A 19,359-nucleotide genomic window follows, 5' to 3' on the forward strand; every position below is an offset into this window, starting at 1 on the left:
ATTGTTTTAAGTGCATCTTTCTTAGGTAATTCTGTTTCAAAATAAAACATTGTAATTACTTTGAAAATTCAAAACACTACATAAATGTTACATTATCTTTTTCAAAAAGCTAAATGATTTAAGGAAACAAATGAAAATCAGGAGAGGAAAAACCCTCCAACGGTCCCCATCACCTTCTGCTGAGTCCAAAGTCACTCCACACAGAAACCCGAATTCCTACACCTCCCAGCTTAGCTCCTCCGCAATCTGCTGCATACATACAGCCGCATCCGGGCTATTCCCAAGCTTTTTCTTTTTCTTTTTTTTAAATAAATACATGTATTTATTTTTGGCCGCGTTGGTTCTTCGTTGCTGCGCACTGGTTTTCTCTAGTTGCAGTGAGCGGGGACTACTCTTGGTTGCGGTGCGCGGCCTTCTCATTGCGGTTGCGTCTCTTCTTGCGGAGCACAGGCTCTAGGCACGCGGGCGTCAGTACTTGTGGCACGCGGGCTCAGTAGTTGTGGCTCGCGGGCTCTAGAGCGCAGGCTCAGTGGTTGTGGCGCACAGGCTTAGTTGCTCCGCGGCACGTGGGCTCTTCCTGGACCAGGGCTTGAACCCATCTCCCTTGCATTGGCAGGGGGATTCTTAACCACTGCACCACCAGGGAAGCCCGATTCCCAAGCTTATATTCCTGCTTTTTCATATATTACAAATGCAAAACATGAGACAGGCAGGTCTTCAAAATAACATCTGATGACAACATTTTAAGAGCTAATACACTTACCTTTTACCAGTTGTTAAATACTGAAGATTTCCCCCCTGATATACTTCGGATAACATCTACATGAACACATCTTAGTTTACATGGCTTCCCATCCCAAGTAATTCTTTATATGGCAATAGTAGGATTGTGACTGTAGGATTTCTGGGTCAGAGAATAGGAATGGATACTGACACCTACTGCCAAACTGGTTACACACTGAAACCAACTACAATTTGGCTATGTAATTAAAGTCTCCATTGTCTAACAATTATGTCCACCAGCACCTTCTGTGTAGACCACACACACCAACTGCTCTCTCTTGCAGCAGCTGTCACTGCCAGCTTAACGGACAAAGTCCCGTTTTCCCCACCCAGTCAAGCTACACACCTAATTCCAACACCTTCTGTACTAGCAAGGTCCCCATGTGACAGGCAATTTCCCACAATTTATACCCACAGCAACTCCGGCAGGGAGGGTGCATCCCCAGTGCACAGGACACTGAGGATGGGAAGGGTGAGGTGACTAACCCAAGGTTACCTGGCTAGTAAGGTGTGGATTGGGGTCTCTTTCAACCTAAAAGAAAGGAGGTAAACTAAGGCAAACTCCAGTTACCAGAAATAGAGTTTATTTGGGAACAGCAGAGAAACTGCAATTCAGGACACACATACTGAAGCGAGCTACAGGTGAGTTCACTGAAGGCTTGGGGTGGGGTGCTTCTTTGGGCAAAGAGTGCAAAAGGCGAAAATCCAATTAGGGACCATGCAGCAAGTGGTTCCAAGATGCGGAGAAATTCCTGGCAGATGCTCACTGGTTGGAGGATAAATTTCGATCTCTCATAAGTCAAGCATTTATGGGAAATCAGTCCCACCATCTTTGTTTTCTGAGGGTGCATGCGCAAGAGAGTCTCCATTTCACATCCTCCCGTTCCATTTTAGATTAAAACCCTTTCACACCCCCTTTCGATTACACTCTTTCACAAAAAGCACTGCTCATCAGTCTTACTGTGTGGGTATCTCACTTAGTCAGAGGCACCGTTAGCTGCACGTGGATTATGGGTCTCTCGGAGCTGAGGAGGACCATCCTCAGATGTCTCATCCCACGGAAGAGGAAAACAGCAAGCAGATACTTGGCCTCATTTGAACAAAACAACTGAGAAATGGGGAACCTCAGTTATGTTCCTCTGACGTGGTCAGTTCAGTTTCCATGGTCAGCTGAGCTTCAGGATAAGCCTTTATTTTGTAGTTACATACAGGAAAAACAACTTTATTTTGTACATACACCTGGGAGAAAGACATCTGCCTGCTGATACAAAACAGGAGAAATTTAACCATGTGGATTATTCCCATGGCCAGAAGTCCAATTATAGCTACTGACTAGAATAAACTTCTCAACCTGCTTCCCCAGCTGCCTATATTTAATAGGTCAAAAATGGCCCAGGTCCCGGGGGTATGGCCTATTTCAGTTAATAGTTTGATATTATCTTCCATTATTTTTATTATTATTTTTTAATTAATTTATTTTTGGCTGCGTTGGGTCTTCGTTGCTGCACGCGGGCTTTCTCTAGCTGTGGCAAGCAGGGTCTACTCTTCGTTGCAGTGCATGGGCTTCTCATTGCGGTGGCTTCTCTTGTTGCAGAGCACGGGCTCCAGGCGCACGGGCTTCAGTAGTTGTGGCACGTGGGCTTAGTTGCTCCGTGGCATGTGGGATCTTCCCGGACCAGGGCTCGAAACCGTGTCCCCTGCATTGGCAGGCAGATTCTTAACCACCGAGCCACCAGGGAAGCCCTCTTTCACTACTTTCAGTCTTGTGTTACTTTTCCCGATTTGTTAACATAAAAACAGCATTCTTGGGACTTCCCTGGTTAAGAACCAGGGAAGTCCCAAGACTTCTGAGCCTGCGCTCTAGAGCCACAACTACTGAGCCTGTGCTCTAGAGCCCGCAAGCCACAACTACGGAGCCCGTGTGCCACAACTCCTGAAGCCCACACACCTAGAGCCCGTGCTCCGCAATGAGAAGCCACCGCTATGAGAACCCTGTGCACCGCAACGAATAGTAGCCCCTGCTCACCGCAACTAGAGAAAGCCCGCGTGCAGCAATGAAGACCCAACACATCCAAAAATAAATAAGTAAATAAATAAAATTTTAAAAAACAAAAACCCCCCCAGCATTCTTCCTCAAGCAGGGCACAGGTTCCCCCATGCTATGCAGTGTGGAGGTTTAGGGCTCTGCAGTTTTGTAAGACAACTTCTGCTAGGCTGTCTACTTGGGTTTGTTGATATTCAAAAGCTCTGACATAAGCATTAAGGTAGCAGCCATGAATCTGATGAGATTCTTAACTGCCTTTTCAAGTTCTGCTACTCCAACTCAAGGGAAAAAGTCCAAAGGGCAAATCCCTTTCTATCTACCAGGAGCGTATCTGTAGGCATCCACCCAAAATTGTATCCATCCCAGCTACGATGGATGGGTTCCTTCTCCTGCCTCTCAAGACGGCAGGAGAAGGAACCCAGATTGGGCCCAAGGGCGATGGAAGGCAGGGTTTTCCCAACTCCAGCATCAGGAGTGAGGACAGGGCTCCAAGCGCACTTCCCATTTAGGGCAAGTGTGGGGTATGCATTCCTTCCACACAGAAGGAAATAACCAGAGTTTTCTAAAGACAGGGTTTTTTCTTTTCCTGGAATAAAAGAGATCTCATGATCAAAATCAGTCATTTATAAACAACGCATGATAAGTGGTTCTGTTTAGCACCGTGAGGATAGTTAGAGGAATATCTTAAATTTCAATATATTTGGAGTAACAGGTGCGTTTGGTTACTGTGGGTGAGGTTCTGATGGAGGCTGGGGATCTGCCAGGGACAAGCTAGGGTGAATTAGTTCCTACCACTCAACAGATCTCTGTTCAGCTCCCCATGAGGCGCCACTGAAGAAAGCACATCAGCTTTCTACTCCCTGTATCGTTAAAATTTTCATCACCCCACCGAAGAGATACATGCTGGAGGAGACGTCAGTCTCCTATATTCCAGTGGGGAATGAACCCATGGCCATCTGAATCACATACAAGTGTTACAAGGGTGCAGGAGGTAGCCTAGAGATTCACCAGTCCCATTAATGCTTCTGGAACACTGGAAAGCTTTTCGGTAAGAGTCCAGGCTTAAGTGAGAGGGATTCCTTTAGGGGTGGGGCACCCAATGGAATGCTGTAATGTCAGGTGCCAATTTAAGTATAGCCACAAAGATGCCAAAGGAAAACCTTGTATCTCTGCCAGACAGGTTTCACCACCCTTCTAAGGATAATGGCCAGGCCTCCAGTTCAGGTTCATCATCACCAGCAATCAGTAAGGTTGGTGGAATGAGAGTTCTTGTAAGGTGGGAGCAAAGGGGTGCATTACAGCCAAACTAGAGGGCGGCAAGGAGGCCAAAGAAAGGACAATTACAACTATAGCAGCATGACTTGGCTGAGTGATACAGAATTGGCTGAAACAGGTTTCACAGGCCTGGGCCGGATTTCTCTGATCTCTGGAAAGCTGTCTGCTTCAGTCCTTAGAAATTCTTAGCTTTCAGTCTTGAGTTGGGCTGCAGGTCCACTCAGGTTTGGGGTCCTTTCTAAGATGGGACACATGAATCCAGAAGTCTAACTCTGGGAGCTTCGTGGCACAGGGATTAGTCAGTAACACCTGGTAGAAGTCCTTCCAGTGAGGGAGGAGGGAGTCTTTATGCATAGGTCTCTTCCAGTAGTTGAAGTCTCCAGGCTGTAAACTGACATCTTCATCTCCAGGGAGCACACTGCAGAAAGACTGCTCTACTACAGCACGATTATTCTCAATGGATCTTAGACCCCTGCAAAATGTGAAGTATGTAACCTTTTATTGTGGGGTCAAACAAAGCAGAGGCTAAATGCTTTGGCCATCCATGACTATTTCGAAGGGTGAGAATTTATGAGTCCCAAATGTAGATCTAAGATTCAGAAGAACCAGAGCACTACTTTTGGCCAATGTATCTGGAGGGTTTCAACTAACTCAGCCAGCCAGCTCTTTACAATTACACTTGCATGAACCAGCCCTGAAGGCTGAGGATGATAAGCCTGATGGAAACCGCCCAGTGAAGTAGGTCCCCTGGAGTTCCAGGGGCGGGAGAGGTCCTCAAGTGGGAAGGATCTTTTCTACAAGGACTTTAGCTATGGAAGAGGGAGTCACCACTCTACATGGAAACGCTCGAGTCCGACATGAAAACCGTTACTAGAGCATATTTATACCCATGAGTGGGGGCAACTGTATGAAATCCACTTGCAGAGCGTTAGCAGTCTGGTGCATTAAAATGTCCTGAGGCGGTACAAACAGGCTTCCTTGGGATCAATGTATGACAAGTAGAACAAGCAAGACAAGTGCCTTTTGTGGTCTTGCTGGTGTTTCTCTATCAACACTGATTTATAAAGGTTACCCTTTTCTCAGTGGACCAATGGTTTAATCCATGTACAGTGGTCAATAAGGGAAGTTCTAGATTTTCTGGCAGAAACAGCTTATTACTGGGTTCAAACCAGAGCCCCTTTTCTTCATGGGTCCAACAGCCAGCCTTTCAGATTTCCAGTTGTGCTCTTCTCTTTCAGAGGCCAGCTGTTATCCTCCCCTGGCTAGTTCTCTTAGGTCTTTGCAGGGGGAAGAGCCTTTTGGACCATGACGGAGGTTTGGTCTATGGGTATCATAAAGGAAGTGTTTTTTTGCAGAGGTATCAGGGAGGTGGTTTCCTTTGGCTTCCAGTGAATCAGACTTGCAATGCTCAGGCCCTTTAATGATAGCTAGAGCTGCCGGCAGCAGTATGGTGTCCAACAGACTTTGGGCATAAGGGCCATGCTTAATTTTATCTCCACTGGGAGTAAGGAAACCCTGTTGTTTCCATAACATTCCAAAGCACTGCACCACTCTACAAAGGCATACTATCAGTAAAGAGGTGTGCTGTCTTGCCTTTGACTAAAATGCATGTTTGAGTGAGGGTATACAAGCAGACCTCCACGGTACTACATGTTTGGTGCCAGACTACTGCAGTAAAGCGAGTCACATGAACTTCCTGGTTTCCCAGTGCATATAAATGTTTACATTATATGGTAGTTTGTTGAGTGTGCGATAGCATTATATCTTAAAATACAATGTACATACCTTAATTTAAAAATACTTTATTGCTAAAAAGTGCTAACCATCAGCTGAGTCTTCAGCGAGTTGTAGGAACGTCAAAGGTCACTGACCACAGATCACTATAACAAATACAATAATACTGTGAGAATTACCAAAATGTCACAGTCACATGAAGTGAGCAAACGCTGTTGGAAAAATGGCGCTGACCGGCGCTGACCGACGCTGACACAGGGTCGTCACAAACCTTCAATTTACCAAAAGACACAATATCTGCAAAGCACAACAAAATAAGGTATGCCTGTGTGATTCAGCTTGTTGACCTGAAGCAGCCAAAGTCAGGGCGGCAGCCTCAATAACTTCACAGCCCCAGCACAAAATTCACCATTTTCATTTTTCAGGTAAGAGCCATTAGTAAACCACATAAGATCAGGATTCATCAAGGAGGTTTCCTGTAAGTAGTCATGAGGTGCCATCATGGGAAGTCATGGGGAATTTTATCAGTGGAGGAGGGACGATAGGTTGCAGGGTTGAGACTGTTACACTGAATGGGAGTGACGCGGGCACAGCGAGTAAGAAGATTTCAAAGGGGTAAAATGGCTTGCTGAAAGGTGTTGAGTGTGGTGTGAACTCAAGAGAGCCTCAACGGTGTGAGGTGCAAAGATGGTAGCCTTTACTAAGAGGACAGCAGCAGGCATAGCTCTAAGCCATGCCATATGCTCAGGCCAGGGATCTAACCGTTGGGTGTAGTAACCCAGGGGTCAGTGATAGCCCCATATTTTGGGGTAAATATCCCGAGGGCATTCCCTTCCTTCTCATAAACAATAAGGAAAAGGGTAGCTGATAATTTGGGTATTCAAGGGTCGGTGGATTTATTAAACTTTCCTTCAAAGGCTAAACGATCTTGGTCATCCCAAAAAAGGAGGTCAGGTCTGCTGTTCTTTAGAAAGGCATATAAGGTGACTTCCCCAGTGGTCTGTGGTTAAGACTCCAGGCTCCCACTGCAGGGGGCCCGAGTTCAATCCCTGGTCAGGGAACTAAGATCCCACGTGCTGTGTGGCACGGCCAACAACAAAAGGGAGCATATGGGGGGCAGAATCATTAAAGAGAAGTTTGGAACCCAGTTGCAACAATAACCAGCTAGCCCAAGGAAACTCCGTAACTGACATTTGGTTTGGGGGTTTGGAGAGTTTAAAATGCCTTGAAGCCTATCGGGATCTAGGTGTAGTCTCCATTCTGAGATTAAATGTCCTAGATATCAAACATGAGTTTGGACAAATTGCAGTCTTTCCTTCAAGGCCTTATATCCCTTAATGGCTAAGATCTTTAACAGGTGAACAATGTCTCTGTGGAAATTTTGGGAGGGCGAGCAAAGAAGCAAATCATCTACATGTTACAGTAAGGTGGTGCCTCCAGAGAATTCTACATCATTTAAGTCGCCTTTAAAATCTGTCAGAAGAGGAACCTCAGTAAAGCCCTGACGTATGACTGTCCAGGTATATTGTTGTCCTTCCCAGGTAAAGGCAAGATATTGACTCTTTATCAACAGGAATACTAAAAAAACATACTGCCTAAGTCGACCACAGTGAAAAAGTTGCTTCCCGTAGAGATGAACACTGACAGCACGTGGGGATTACAGGTGACAGGGTGGCAAGGAATTACAATGCTGTTTATTGCCAAAGGTCCTGCACAAATCTCCCTCCTTGGCTGCTGGGTTTTTTACAGGTAAGACAGGGCTATTACAAAGACTAGTGCAAGGGACAAAGAGTCCTTCGGCCTTACCGTCTTCTATGATAGAACTTATGTCCTGGAAGACTTCTTTATTTATAGGGTATTGTATGTCTTAATAGGAGAGGCACTATGAATTCTGCCTATGTCTGTTGAGGATTCTGCCCAAAGAGTGGGGGGGAGGGGTACCTGGTTAATAGTGGGGTAAGTCCAAAGCTTGGTCTTTTTAGCTTTGCAATGTAATAAAGGCAAAAAGGGGTTTAATCTTCCTAAGTGTTGATTTGAACTGTTGATTTTGAGGGAAAAAGTGGCAGCATGCTATTTCTCCAGGAAATCTCATCCTAATACATGTATAGGAGCCACACTGCTGAGGAGAAATGGGTGTTTGTTTTGCAAAGGCCCCAGACAAAAAGGTATGGGCTGGGAAACAGGGACATGTTGCAGCGTGAGGTCCCCACTATTGGAACGTATGTAATACTGTGAGGAAGGAACTGTTTCGCTGTAGTTAGGCTGGGCGCTGACAGAGCAGCCCCTGTGCCAATTAATACTATAAGAAACTTGTCTCTGATCTGGAGAAGAGTCTTCCCCAGGCTATTTAATGGACGGACAGGGAACAGTCCCTGTGTGTCCTCTGAGTCACATCCTTGGGGTGGGTTTGGCTGTCGGTTCTTGGAGGGTTGCAAGTGTTTGGATTTCAATTTATAGCAATCCTTTTTCCAACGGCCAGATTTGCTTTGAGTCTCCATCTGCGGGAGTTGTCTTTCTTTTGGTGTCATCTTCTGGGGTACGAGCCAATTGAGTGGCCAAAGTGACAAGATCAGGGTAGATACTGTTTCCCATTCTATACAGGTTCTTTTGACTAACAGGGTGAGTCCTTGGTTAGATCATATACAAACGTGGAATTAAAAGCCACCTGGGTGGATTCGGCATCTGTGGGAAGCCTGAAATTTTCCTTGAAAACAATCTGGAGCCTGCTCTAACAGTTATGGACAGATACAGCAGGCTTCTGGGTGCATGCCTGAATCTTGTTCCAGTCCACGGACTTGGGGAAGACTCTAGGGATGGCTTCATGCAGGCTTCTGGCTGTACTGCCAGCCTGATCACATAAAAGGGCTGGTGGTTGGTTTCGTTTAAGCCTAAGAGATCGGACTTCCCTGGTGGTGCAGTGGTTGGGAATCTGCCTGCCAATGCAGGGGACACAGGTTCGAGCCCTGGTCTGGGAAGATCCCACATGCCGTGGAGCAACTAAGCCCGTGCACCACAACTACTGAGCCTGTGCTCCAGAGCCTGCGAGCCACGACTACTGAAGCCCGCATGCCACAACTACTGAAGGCCGCGCGCCTAGAGGCGTGCTCTGCAACAAGAGAAGCCACCGCAATGAAAAGCCCGCACACCGCAACGAAGAGCAGCCCCCGCTCACAGCAACGAAGACCCAACACAGCCAAAAATTAATTAATTAATTAAATAAAAATAAATAAATCAAAATTTAAATTGGGGGAGGGAGCCTAAGAGATGGTTCAGGGTTTTCTCAACTGGTTGTTTTAGTCCAGTGCTGGGCTTGACTTATTTTAGACAAGCATGTGGACTGTTTGATAGAGACTGGAGGGACCAAGCTGGTAAATCAGGGTTACGATACTGAATTCCTCACCAAATCTATGAGGATCCATGTTACCCTGGGAAAGTCCTTATAACCCCAAGCCCTTTTTTTTTTTTTTAAAAGATATCCTTGATGTGGACCATTTTTAAAGTCCTTACTGAATTTGCTACAATACTGCTCCTGTCTTATGCTTTTTGGTTTTCTGGCCATGAGGCATGTAGGATCTTAGCTCGCCGACCAGGGGTAGAACTCGTGCCCCCTCTGCATGAAGGTGAAGTCTTAACCACTGGACCACCAGGGCAGTCCCTAGCCCTAAGCTTGACCTTTGCCCATGGGGTACAGGAAGTTTGCTATGGTTTAGCAGGATGCTCAGAAGGTCTAATTTTGAAAGGGAAGTTTTAATGGGCTTGGCAGGTGAGGGTTCAGTGACAGGAAAGAAAGGAAGTTCAGAGAGAGGGGAGGGATAAGGAGGCAGCAAAGATAGAGGTACAAAGGAGATGGAGCAGTAAGGGTAGGAGGGACCTCAGCTCACACCAAGAAAGAGGCCAGTGACATTTTAAAAATCCACCTTTAGCTGCTTATTTGCTTCAATTTGGAAACAGTATTTGGTAAGGAGGCAATTTTATAATCCTGAACCCATTTAGAAGCCTCCAGATAACAATTAAAATAACTACCCTATGTGGATGGTTTAATCTGGTAACCATGGTCTTCTAACTTGGTTCGGAGAAAAACAAGTTTGGGGACATAAAGGGTTTCTTGTAACGGCCACTGAAGTTCTAAGTTATCCTTAGTAAGACTGGTCCATTTAGTCAAAAATGTCTATGAGGAAAGATCATATAAAGATCAATAAAACACATCAGGTGGGACTTCCCTGGTGGCGCAATGGTTAAGAGTCCACCTGCCAACACAGGGGACACGGGTTCGATCCCTGGTCCGGGAAGATCCCACATGCCGTGGAGCAACTAAGCCCAAGTGCCACAACTACTGAGCCTGCGCTCTAGAGCCTGCGAGCCCCAACTACTGAGCCCACGTGCCACCTCTACTGAAGCCCGCGCGCCCTAGAGCCCGTGCTCTGTAACAAGAGAAGCCACCACATTGCAGTGAAGGGTAGCCCCCGCTCACCGCAACTAGAGAAAGCCCGCGCGCAGCAACGAAGACCCAATGCAGCCTAAAATTAATTAATTAATTAAAAAACACCTCAGAGGGACTCCCCTGGTGGCGCAGTGTTTAAAACTCCACGCTCCCAATGCAGGGGGCCCAGGTTCGATCCCTGCTCAGGGAACTAGATCCCACATGCATGCCACAACTAAGAGTTCACATGCCACAAATAAGGAGCCCACCTGCCGCAACTAAGACCCAGTGCAACCAAGTAAATAAATAAATAAATAAATAAATATTTAAAACAGCCAAACAAAAACACATCAGAGTTCCCGAAGGGAGCCACCTCTAAAACATTTAGATGATTGGTATCCCATTGTTGGATTCAGAACAAAAGAGTACTCGCCAGAAGGACAGTCTGTCCCTATCCAGATCCCAAATAAAGCCAGAGAGCTCAACCAAAACGAGGGAGCTTGAGATCCAAGAGGAGATTTGCCTAACCAAGTTACGACAACTTGTGAAAGTGAAGAGCACAAAGGGCTCAAGTGTGGGTACCTTGCTCAACTCTGGGGGTTGCCACTCCTTGGTGGGTATCTCCTTTGGATCCCACTTCTGACACCATGTAATGGCAACCTAAAAGAAAGGAGGTAAACTGAGGCAAGCTCAAGTTACCAGAAATCGAGTTTATTTGGGAATAGCAGAAGAACTGCAATTTGGGACACGTTAAACTGCAGTGAGTGACAGGTGAGCCTGAAGGTTTAGGGCAGGTTGCTTTTACAGGCAAAGAGTGCAAAAGGGGAAAACCCAGTTAGGAGCCACGCAGCAAGTTCACTGACTTGAAGATGGAGAGAGATTCTTGGAAGACACTCACCGGTTATAGCATAAGTCTCAATCTTCTGTAAAGCAGGCAATTTTGGGAAATCAGTCTCACAGTCTTCAACTTTCATTTTCCTGAGGATGCATGCATGAGAGCTACCCGTTCATACCCTCTGGTTCCATTTTAGATTAAAATCCTTTCACATTTCAGATCCAGACCCTCTTGACCTTTCCCTACCCCCACCAACCACTTCACTTCCTGCCGCCACTTCCACCTGCTCAATTCAAAATTACTGTTGCTGTTGTTGGAATAGATGACAATCAACAGCTCAGTCAGGGTCAGGATCCTGCAGTTCAGCAGCATTCCCAAGAAACCCACTGTCTAGAAGTAGAGTGTGAAACCACTCCTTCTATCCTGTTCACTATGTAGTAGTCTCTGGGACCGAAACAGCCTCTGACATAATAAATACCTGGTGAACGAATAAACACTCTATTGCAGAACAGAGGCCAAAGAGGTTCACTTTCCCACAGAATGACACCACTCCAATTTAAAAGATCCCATGGATACAATAATCCTATTTTCGGTGACATGATGACAAAGCAATTAAGTTAAACCCAACAAAACATTCTCTCCGCCCCCAAAAGGAGCTAAATCAAGGAAAGAAAAACAAACAAAATAATGAGTTTAAACAATAGAAAAGAAAATACTCTGAGGTCAAAACAACAACACAAACCCAGAACTCAATGTTTAAAGCAAAGCACACACACTATAAACAATATGGTTTTGATCCGGGTCTGAATCCCATCTCCATCATTTCCTAGCTGTGTAACCTCGGTTTCAACATCCATAAACTAGAAGGGACCTACCTGAGAGGCTGCTGTGAAGACGGAATTAAACACAGGAAGTGCCCAGTACACGATCTACTCCAGGTCTCTCTCCACTTTTATAACCGCTTACAAATCATCCTATCTATTGCTTGATATGAAACCAACAAATCGAGTTAGTTTAAACATTGCTACCCTTATCTAAGAAAAAATAATGTAGAGTGGTGACATATCACAAACAAGCTGGAGTTCAGTTACTCAAGTTTCACACCACAATTTATTCGCTTTTGTTTAGCAATCACTATCAAACAAAACTTTCTTAAAATAGAAAATTATAAGGAATTACCAAATTTGCAAGTGTGAGAAATATAACCATCCATTTGTTTTAAATGGTGGCATACTGCGTTTAATATTAATTTTATGAAACCAGAGTCCCAAGCCTCATCAAAAGGGTCTCTTACTTCTAAAAGGCAATCAAGTTGACATATGAAAGGAATACCAGGCAAAAGAACATTCTAAAACTTCAAAAGAAAAGCTGTTCAGTTTCCCTTCCAGGGTCAAAAACTTTGAGCCTATAATTCTAAATCTGGATTGACATGCAAATTTCCATGATTACACAAATGAATGTTTTGCTTTTATTTATATAAGCTACCTCACAATCCGATTTATGGATTAATTTATTTTTACCCCAAACAAAAAAATTTTCCTAGGGGAAAAAAATTTATTTTTGTAGCAAGTTATCCAATATAACTTTAAATTCTTAATTTTTAACTGAAAACATTTAGCCTACAGTTAGAGAGTAATCCTATAATTTCAAATTGGGCCACTCTCAAGAGACAAAGAAGGTGTAAATTGGGGAACATGGTCGCCCTTCACATAACCAAAACTTTTAATACATTTATTAGCTGTCTTAAGTCAGAGGTCCTCCATATCTTCCCATGAGACGATTAAAATTAATTTAAATGTAATCAACATGTTTCTGTTAAGACTTTAGAATTTCAATATAGTCTATAATACTTATTAAATTAGGGTGGCAGTTAAATGAACCCCACAGCATAATCACTTGGTTCACATAAAAGTCTGAGGGCTGGCGATCCCATCGTGGAGTCTGATCAGTCCCAGGGTACAGGTCCAAATCCTCCAGGAGTACCAGACCATACTTTGGCTTAGGACACATCAGAAAGGACAAAGAAGCCATTCATCTGCTCTAAGAAGGAATCAGGATATCCCCACAGGACATCCCAATGTCTCTACCCACAAAACCTGGCCACTACACAAAGCCCTAATCAGGAGATTCTTTATCCAGTCTCTGTCACTGCATTCCTTAGTACTGGGAGTTAATTGCGTTGGATTCAATATGCCAGCAGGTAAGTCAAAACATCTAAAATAAACAACCAGATAACTTATGTAAATAGCTGAAATAATGGAAAATGTCCTTGTAAATCAACAAACCCTTCAATATACTTGTAATCTCTCAAAAGTTTAAAAAAAAAAAGTGTTCAGATTCTAAACTCAAACCAGTGGTCTTAGAATTATGTTCTGATTTCAATCACGTGTAATGATTGATAATCTAATACATATGCACTTTTTCTTTTGCCACGATCGAAAAATCTATTTTAAAAATCACATATATTACATGTTTACAGACGAACTAAAGTGGCAAATAATTATTGCTGCTAAATGTTAGGTACATATGGGGGAATCACTACTTCTACATATGTTTGAAACTTTTTATTGTCATGTTTTTGAAAAAAGAATGGATGAATGATCCATCTCTGGCCTCCCACTGAAGAGTAAGTTCCATGAAGGCAGAGATCTATCTACTTGCTCAACGCAGCAGTCCCTGGGCCCAGCACAGGACTAGGCAGGAGACAGTGGCCAAGCAATCTGCTTCACCCATTCGCTCACCGCTGCTGAGTGATGATCTGCTCGTGTGTCACCTGTATACAGCATGGTGGTGTCAGGGACCCTAGGCACACCTTAGCCGCTCCTAAGAAGGTTCGGAAGACACACAGGAAGTCACATCTGCTTAGAAGATCGAATGGCCATGAGACAACGGTGGACTGTTTTTTCAGAAGCTTGCTAGAGACCAAGCCCTCAGTTTTCAGGAAGAAAGTAAAAAAGTTTCCCTTCTTTAACCAAAACAGTCTATTTTTACTCAAGGCACACTGGTTCTTCATCGTTATAGCTCCAATTTCCTCCTCCACTCTATAGTCCGCAATTCGTTAGTATATGACTGAATGAGTCAAATATTTGAAGGTTTTTCTTAATCCAAGGTCTTGTCACCTTGTCAGTAAGGCTTTACCCTCTCCACCCTATTTAAAACCCAAATCCCTATTCCTTCTCTCTACTTCTGTTTTCAAAAGCACCTACCACTGTCTAACTTGTTTGTCTCCCATTGTGGAAATACTTGAGGGCAAGATCTTTTGTCTGTTTTGTTCAGTGCAATAAAATACCCCAGTACCTAGAACTGTGCCTAGCAGAGAGATGGCATTCATGGATGAACAGATGCCAAGCACTGAAAGCTACTTTGGATAACTGGGTAAACAAGTAACGTTTTAAATTACAATACTTACACCCTTTGCATGTATTTAAATTGTATAGTCGATCTTTCTACCACACCACACAACTATTACACAGAAATCATCTTCTCTTGTTTTTGAACAGGCTTTTTGGGATAATAATAAAATGCACAGTACATACACTAAAAAAAAAAAAAGTCCCACAGACCCAGAATGGAAGCACCTTTAATAACAGCTGACAGTATACTTTTAAGAGGAAATTTTCAAGGCTACACAGTGAGTGGCCAAGATCAAAAGGTAAAGTTCATTAAGTGATCTTTTGTAGTTTTCTTACTACAGAAATACACTGCCTCTCCTGTTACTAAATACTCATGAAATTTAAAATTCAATGGCAAACAGTGTAAAGCAGCCCTGCTTTCTCTGAAGAGGGCAGGGTAGAAAACCAATGGCTGTCAAACAAAAACAAACCTACGTCGTCTGTTTTGAAAATTCCGTAACAGTCAAACATAAAATTCTTCACTACCCATTAATAAGGGTTGTGCTCAAGGAAAAATCTCACAATTGCAGTTTAGGAAGGCAAGTATTCACTGAACTAGGAGAAATTGTGTAAATTAAGCTAAGGCTGGAGGAGAGCAATTTCCTGCAATAATTCCGCACCAGCTACCTTCTACTTCTGAAACCATCCCAGTGGCAGACTAGTCAAACTAAGTAATATGAGCCTTTTACTTTGGATGCCTAAACACCTTTACCTCTAGAAAACAAAACAGCACTCCTTAGACAGCAATCCCAGCCCAACCTCCCAACACGCTCCTCAATGCTGCCTTGATATTCAAAATGCCATCACTGGGAACACTGGTTCTGAGCAGTAATGGTTCTTCCCTGTTTCATACTGGTTGGTGGCCCTTAGGGCTTTGGGAATTTAAACCACCCTCGGCCTACAGATACTATTTATCAAAAAAAAAAAAAAAAAAAAAAACCACACAAAAAAAAATCCCACAAAAAACAAACCAAAAAACCCCCCTGGGTTCTCCAATAAAACTTTTGGAAGTACAACATGAGCTTATCAGAACAGTTTTAAACCATTTTAAAACTGTGGACAATGAACAAGAAAAGAAAAGCCACTCTGAAAATAAGTAATTCGTAACTCTTATTACCCCACGTACGCATTTACATTTGAGGTCACCTCCTCCTGATGCTAGAAGACTATCAACTGCTCAAAGAAAAAAGGAAAAGATTTCACTCTGAACCCTAGCTGGTCAGAGAACTGCAGATACAGGGAATTAATATGCTCTCAATATCAAGAGGTTGGTAAAAATCCTGACAGGTTAATGGAAATATTTTAACTAAAGATTCAAGTATGAATTCAGACTGTCACGTACTGATGAACACATCCCAACTCGAAGCACTCAATTTCTAAAAAATTTTGAACTGTCTCACACAGATTAAAATCTCTCAACTCAGAATATCATAGAAGGGTCTGATAATCTAAATGGTCAATTCACAAAGCTACAATGTCTGTAAACTTTTAGAGGACACAACCCTAAAGCACATGTATCCTTTCCAGAATTCAGTTTACTGAGATTATCAAACCAAGTGATAAAATCAGCTACTGCAAAGAATTCAATCAATTTCTCCAATCTCTATTCTCTATAGTATTTTCAAAAGTAATGCAAAAGTCACAAAAGCATTTAGATGTTATTTTATAATACAGAGGCACAAATAACCGCAGACATTCTGAATTAGTAACACGGGTCAACCAGGGAAAAAAAAGACTGTAAATGTATGTGTAATAACAGGTATTTAAGACAGCACTACAGCGTTGAAATTATTTATATAATTATAATTATTTTGAGAATAATTACTCTACCAGGAGAAGAGGCCTCAAACTTCTAGTGAAAGTGTTCCTAAGTAAACTTGAAATGGTCACAATTCCTATACCTATTTTATCTATAAAACGAATCCCCTTTGTCACTATAATTCTATAAGAAATTAAGTTTTGTAATGGTATTTTTATTGACCAAGAGTCTTATCTTCAATCCTTCCAAATCTCAGAATAGAATACTTTACCTTCAAAACATGAAAGAAAAAACTTTCCTTGTCACAAAACAAAAAAAAAAAGGCAGCTAATAAATTGAGAAAATTCATTTTCTGGGGTTTCTTTTTCCTGTCAACTCTTAACAAGTTAACCACTAATAGATAACGCTAATTTTTAAGCCATCTCCCTCTACTTTAGTCACTCATTTAACCTTTTAAATATATCCCTACTCTATCACCACCTTTCTTTCTCGGAAGTTCATTTTACATTTGCATATCATTTATCCCTCTAGCTATTGTTAATCACCGTCTGAAATCATTTCCAGATTCTACTATGGGAAGCATTTAGCATTCTGTGGAATCACAGAATTCTGAGCTGGAAATGATCAACCAGCATCAATGATGCTCAAAAACTAGACTTCAGTGAGGCTCAGCGCAATAATAAAAACAATTTCTTATTAAAACTTCTCATCTCTTCTACAGAAACAGTAAAGCTGGGCAAAATTAAAACTGCCTGTATTTTAATCCAAGTTATGGATTAATCTTCCAGGGCCTCAAGCTTCTTGAGTGGTTAAACGGGAAAACAACAGTGCTTATCGCATAAGTTATTAGACTATTATGAAATGAGTCAACGCAGGCAGAGATTATCGTAGTCCCTGGTGTGCAGGACAGCTATTAATCACTTAGAGATACAGTTACTTCTACAGGAAGGCAGTAACTTTTGAAAAGACAACTTTTAAGTTCAACAACTCACTCTGAGAATTTTCACAAGCCTATTATTATACTTTACAGCGACATGCAAGTAAAACAGAGGGGGCATATGAACCAAAGCCCTGCTGGCAGGTGAGTGCAGGAGCATCCCCGCCAGGAACTCGACACAGCCTTCTTCGGGGCCCAAAGGCTTCTTGCAGGACTCGGCTTATATAGACCGGGGATAACTGCGGACGGCGGGAAGTCTGATCATTAACAGAAAGCATTCGGAAAACACAGGATCGAGGGGGCGGGCGGGGGAGTGGCCCAGCAATCAGGTACAAACACACCGATGTGACTGCTGTCACCACCTCCGGACCAAGACGCGCAAGGCAACGTCCCATCCGTGACGCTCACGGACTTCTCGGACGGCCCCACTTCCCCGTCCGCAGGATGACGTTAAGCAGTAAAGTAGCGCAGACTCGGCGGCCACCCTGCCGGGCACGCCGGGCCCGTCCGGCTCCCGGCGCGTCCGTTAACGGCTGCGAGCGCACGTCGCCGCCCGTCCCCGACAACACCCAGGACCGTGTAAGGTCCTGGTGTCGCCCCGGCACACGCGGCAGCCTCACCCACCCGTCGGACGCGGGACCGGAACCCGCTGCAGCCGCGGCTAACGGTCACTCAGCCCTGGGAAGGCTCCGGTTCCGAAAACAAAAGGCCCCTGGGCGGCTCCGCGTTCGCCCGGGTCCTCGCGGCTCGACCCGTGGCCTTAACCTTCCCGGGGACGCCGCGGGGCCGGCGGGCGGGAGCCGCGCGGGAACAAAGCTCTCCTGACCTTCAGGCCGCCGCGGGAGGGGCGGGGCACGACACCTGCCGCCGCCGCCGCCGCCGGGCCCCGCCCGGCTCCCCGCGTGCCCCGGTCGCACCCGCGTCGCCCGCTCCCGCCCGCCCGCTCCCCACCGCCGCTCCGGGCGCTCCAGGCCCGGCCCCGCCCCTGCCGCCCCGGCCTCCCGAGATGGCGGCCCCGGGCCTCCTCCGCGGCTCCCACCGCCCCGGCCCCGGTCCCCGCCCCGCCGGCCGCCACTACCACCGTTACCCGGCCGAGCCTCGCGTCCGCACCTCACGCCTCCTGCGGCAGTGGCGGCGGCCGTCTGGGTTTCGCTCGCTCCGGGAGTGCGCCGCCGTGGCCGCCAACAACGCCGCCTCCCATTGGCTGAGTCTCCTGGCCCCGCCCTCCTCGAGCAAAGCGGGCTACGATTGGGAGGGCGCGGCGCAAGTCAACTACGCTTCGGCGCCGCCGGTGACGGCCAATCGGAGGCCGCCCAGGAGGCGCCGCGCTGAGCGGGGCTGAGACCCGCGGGCCGGATGCAAATAGGGATGTGTGACGTCAGCGTGGCGCGCGCCCGCGTTCCTTCCGCCCCTTTAAGGACCGGAGGCGCGCGGAGGTCACGTGTCGGGGGCGTCTGCTGCAGCCTACTCTCGTGTTCTCTTCGGGCGCACCCCTTTTCCGGCCCCACACTCATCCCGGTCTGCGCAGCCCATTCCCCATCCCAACAGCCCACCCCGACCGATCACCCCCGCTCGGGCGCAGTCCACCCGCCGGCCTGTGCACCCCCCTTCCCCAGCCCCCCGTGGGACTGGGCGCTGTCTCGGGGCCCACCCACCTCCCGCGACCCCTGCCTCCCCCCCACCCCAGTTGAGTTCCAGCCCCAGGGACGCGCGCGCTGACCCCGCCGACCTCCGCGACCCCATGGCCTGGGCTTCCCCCCTCAAATCCCCGGGCTCGTGCTGCCTGCTGGTCTTGGCGCGTGGGGTCCCCTCTTCCTCCCCCACCCCATCCCGCGCACTCACGGGCTCTCCCGGGGCAGCGCCCAGGCCCGCGTCCCCAGCGTCTCAGCCCGGCTCGGGCCTAACAGACCCACCGGACAGAAGAAAGGGCCGGGCGGCTGGGGCCGGGGTACCGACCCCGGCCTCCCCACGTTTCAGTTCCTGGAAAAGCGTTAATCTGAAAACCGCTTGAGTAAGACGACAGTTCGGTGGAAACCCACATCCGCCAGGCCCGGGCTTCTGAGAGTGTGTTTCTGGGCGCTATCTTCCGTTGAGGGGTCTTTGATTATTTTTGTCCGTTTCTTCAGAAACTTTCCTTTCTTTGAGCGGGGTCGCTTCTGAAACCCGTTCTAACTTTCATC

The 19,359-nt window shown here is 45.9% G+C and overlaps 1 protein-coding gene across 10 annotated transcripts in view; it reads right to left on the reverse strand.

Moving 5' to 3' along the window:
• NAP1L4 (nucleosome assembly protein 1 like 4) overlaps nucleotides 1-19,111 on the reverse strand; it is a 73,735-nt gene extending 54,624 nt beyond the window's left edge. The window contains exons 1-2 of one of the 10 annotated variants that reach the window (XM_033402519.2): nucleotides 11,967-14,541; nucleotides 11,155-11,234 (exon numbers count right to left, since the gene is read on the reverse strand). In XM_033402519.2, the coding sequence (XP_033258410.1) occupies nucleotides 11,155-11,230 (76 nt within the window). In that variant the 5' untranslated portion in view covers nucleotides 11,231-11,234; nucleotides 11,967-14,541. Of the gene's footprint in view, nucleotides 1-5,887; nucleotides 10,112-10,838; nucleotides 10,860-11,154; nucleotides 11,942-11,966; nucleotides 14,542-17,520; nucleotides 17,542-17,803; nucleotides 17,828-18,266; nucleotides 18,394-19,092 lie in introns of those variants that run through there. The other 9 variants (XM_033402521.2, XM_049714043.1, XM_004278060.4 and 6 more) reach the window with 9 other exon arrangements.
• Nucleotides 19,112-19,359: the final 248 nt, after the last annotated feature.

This window comes from Orcinus orca, chromosome 8 (genome assembly GCF_937001465.1).
Source record: "Orcinus orca chromosome 8, mOrcOrc1.1, whole genome shotgun sequence".
Lineage (NCBI taxonomy): Eukaryota > Metazoa > Chordata > Mammalia > Artiodactyla > Delphinidae > Orcinus > Orcinus orca.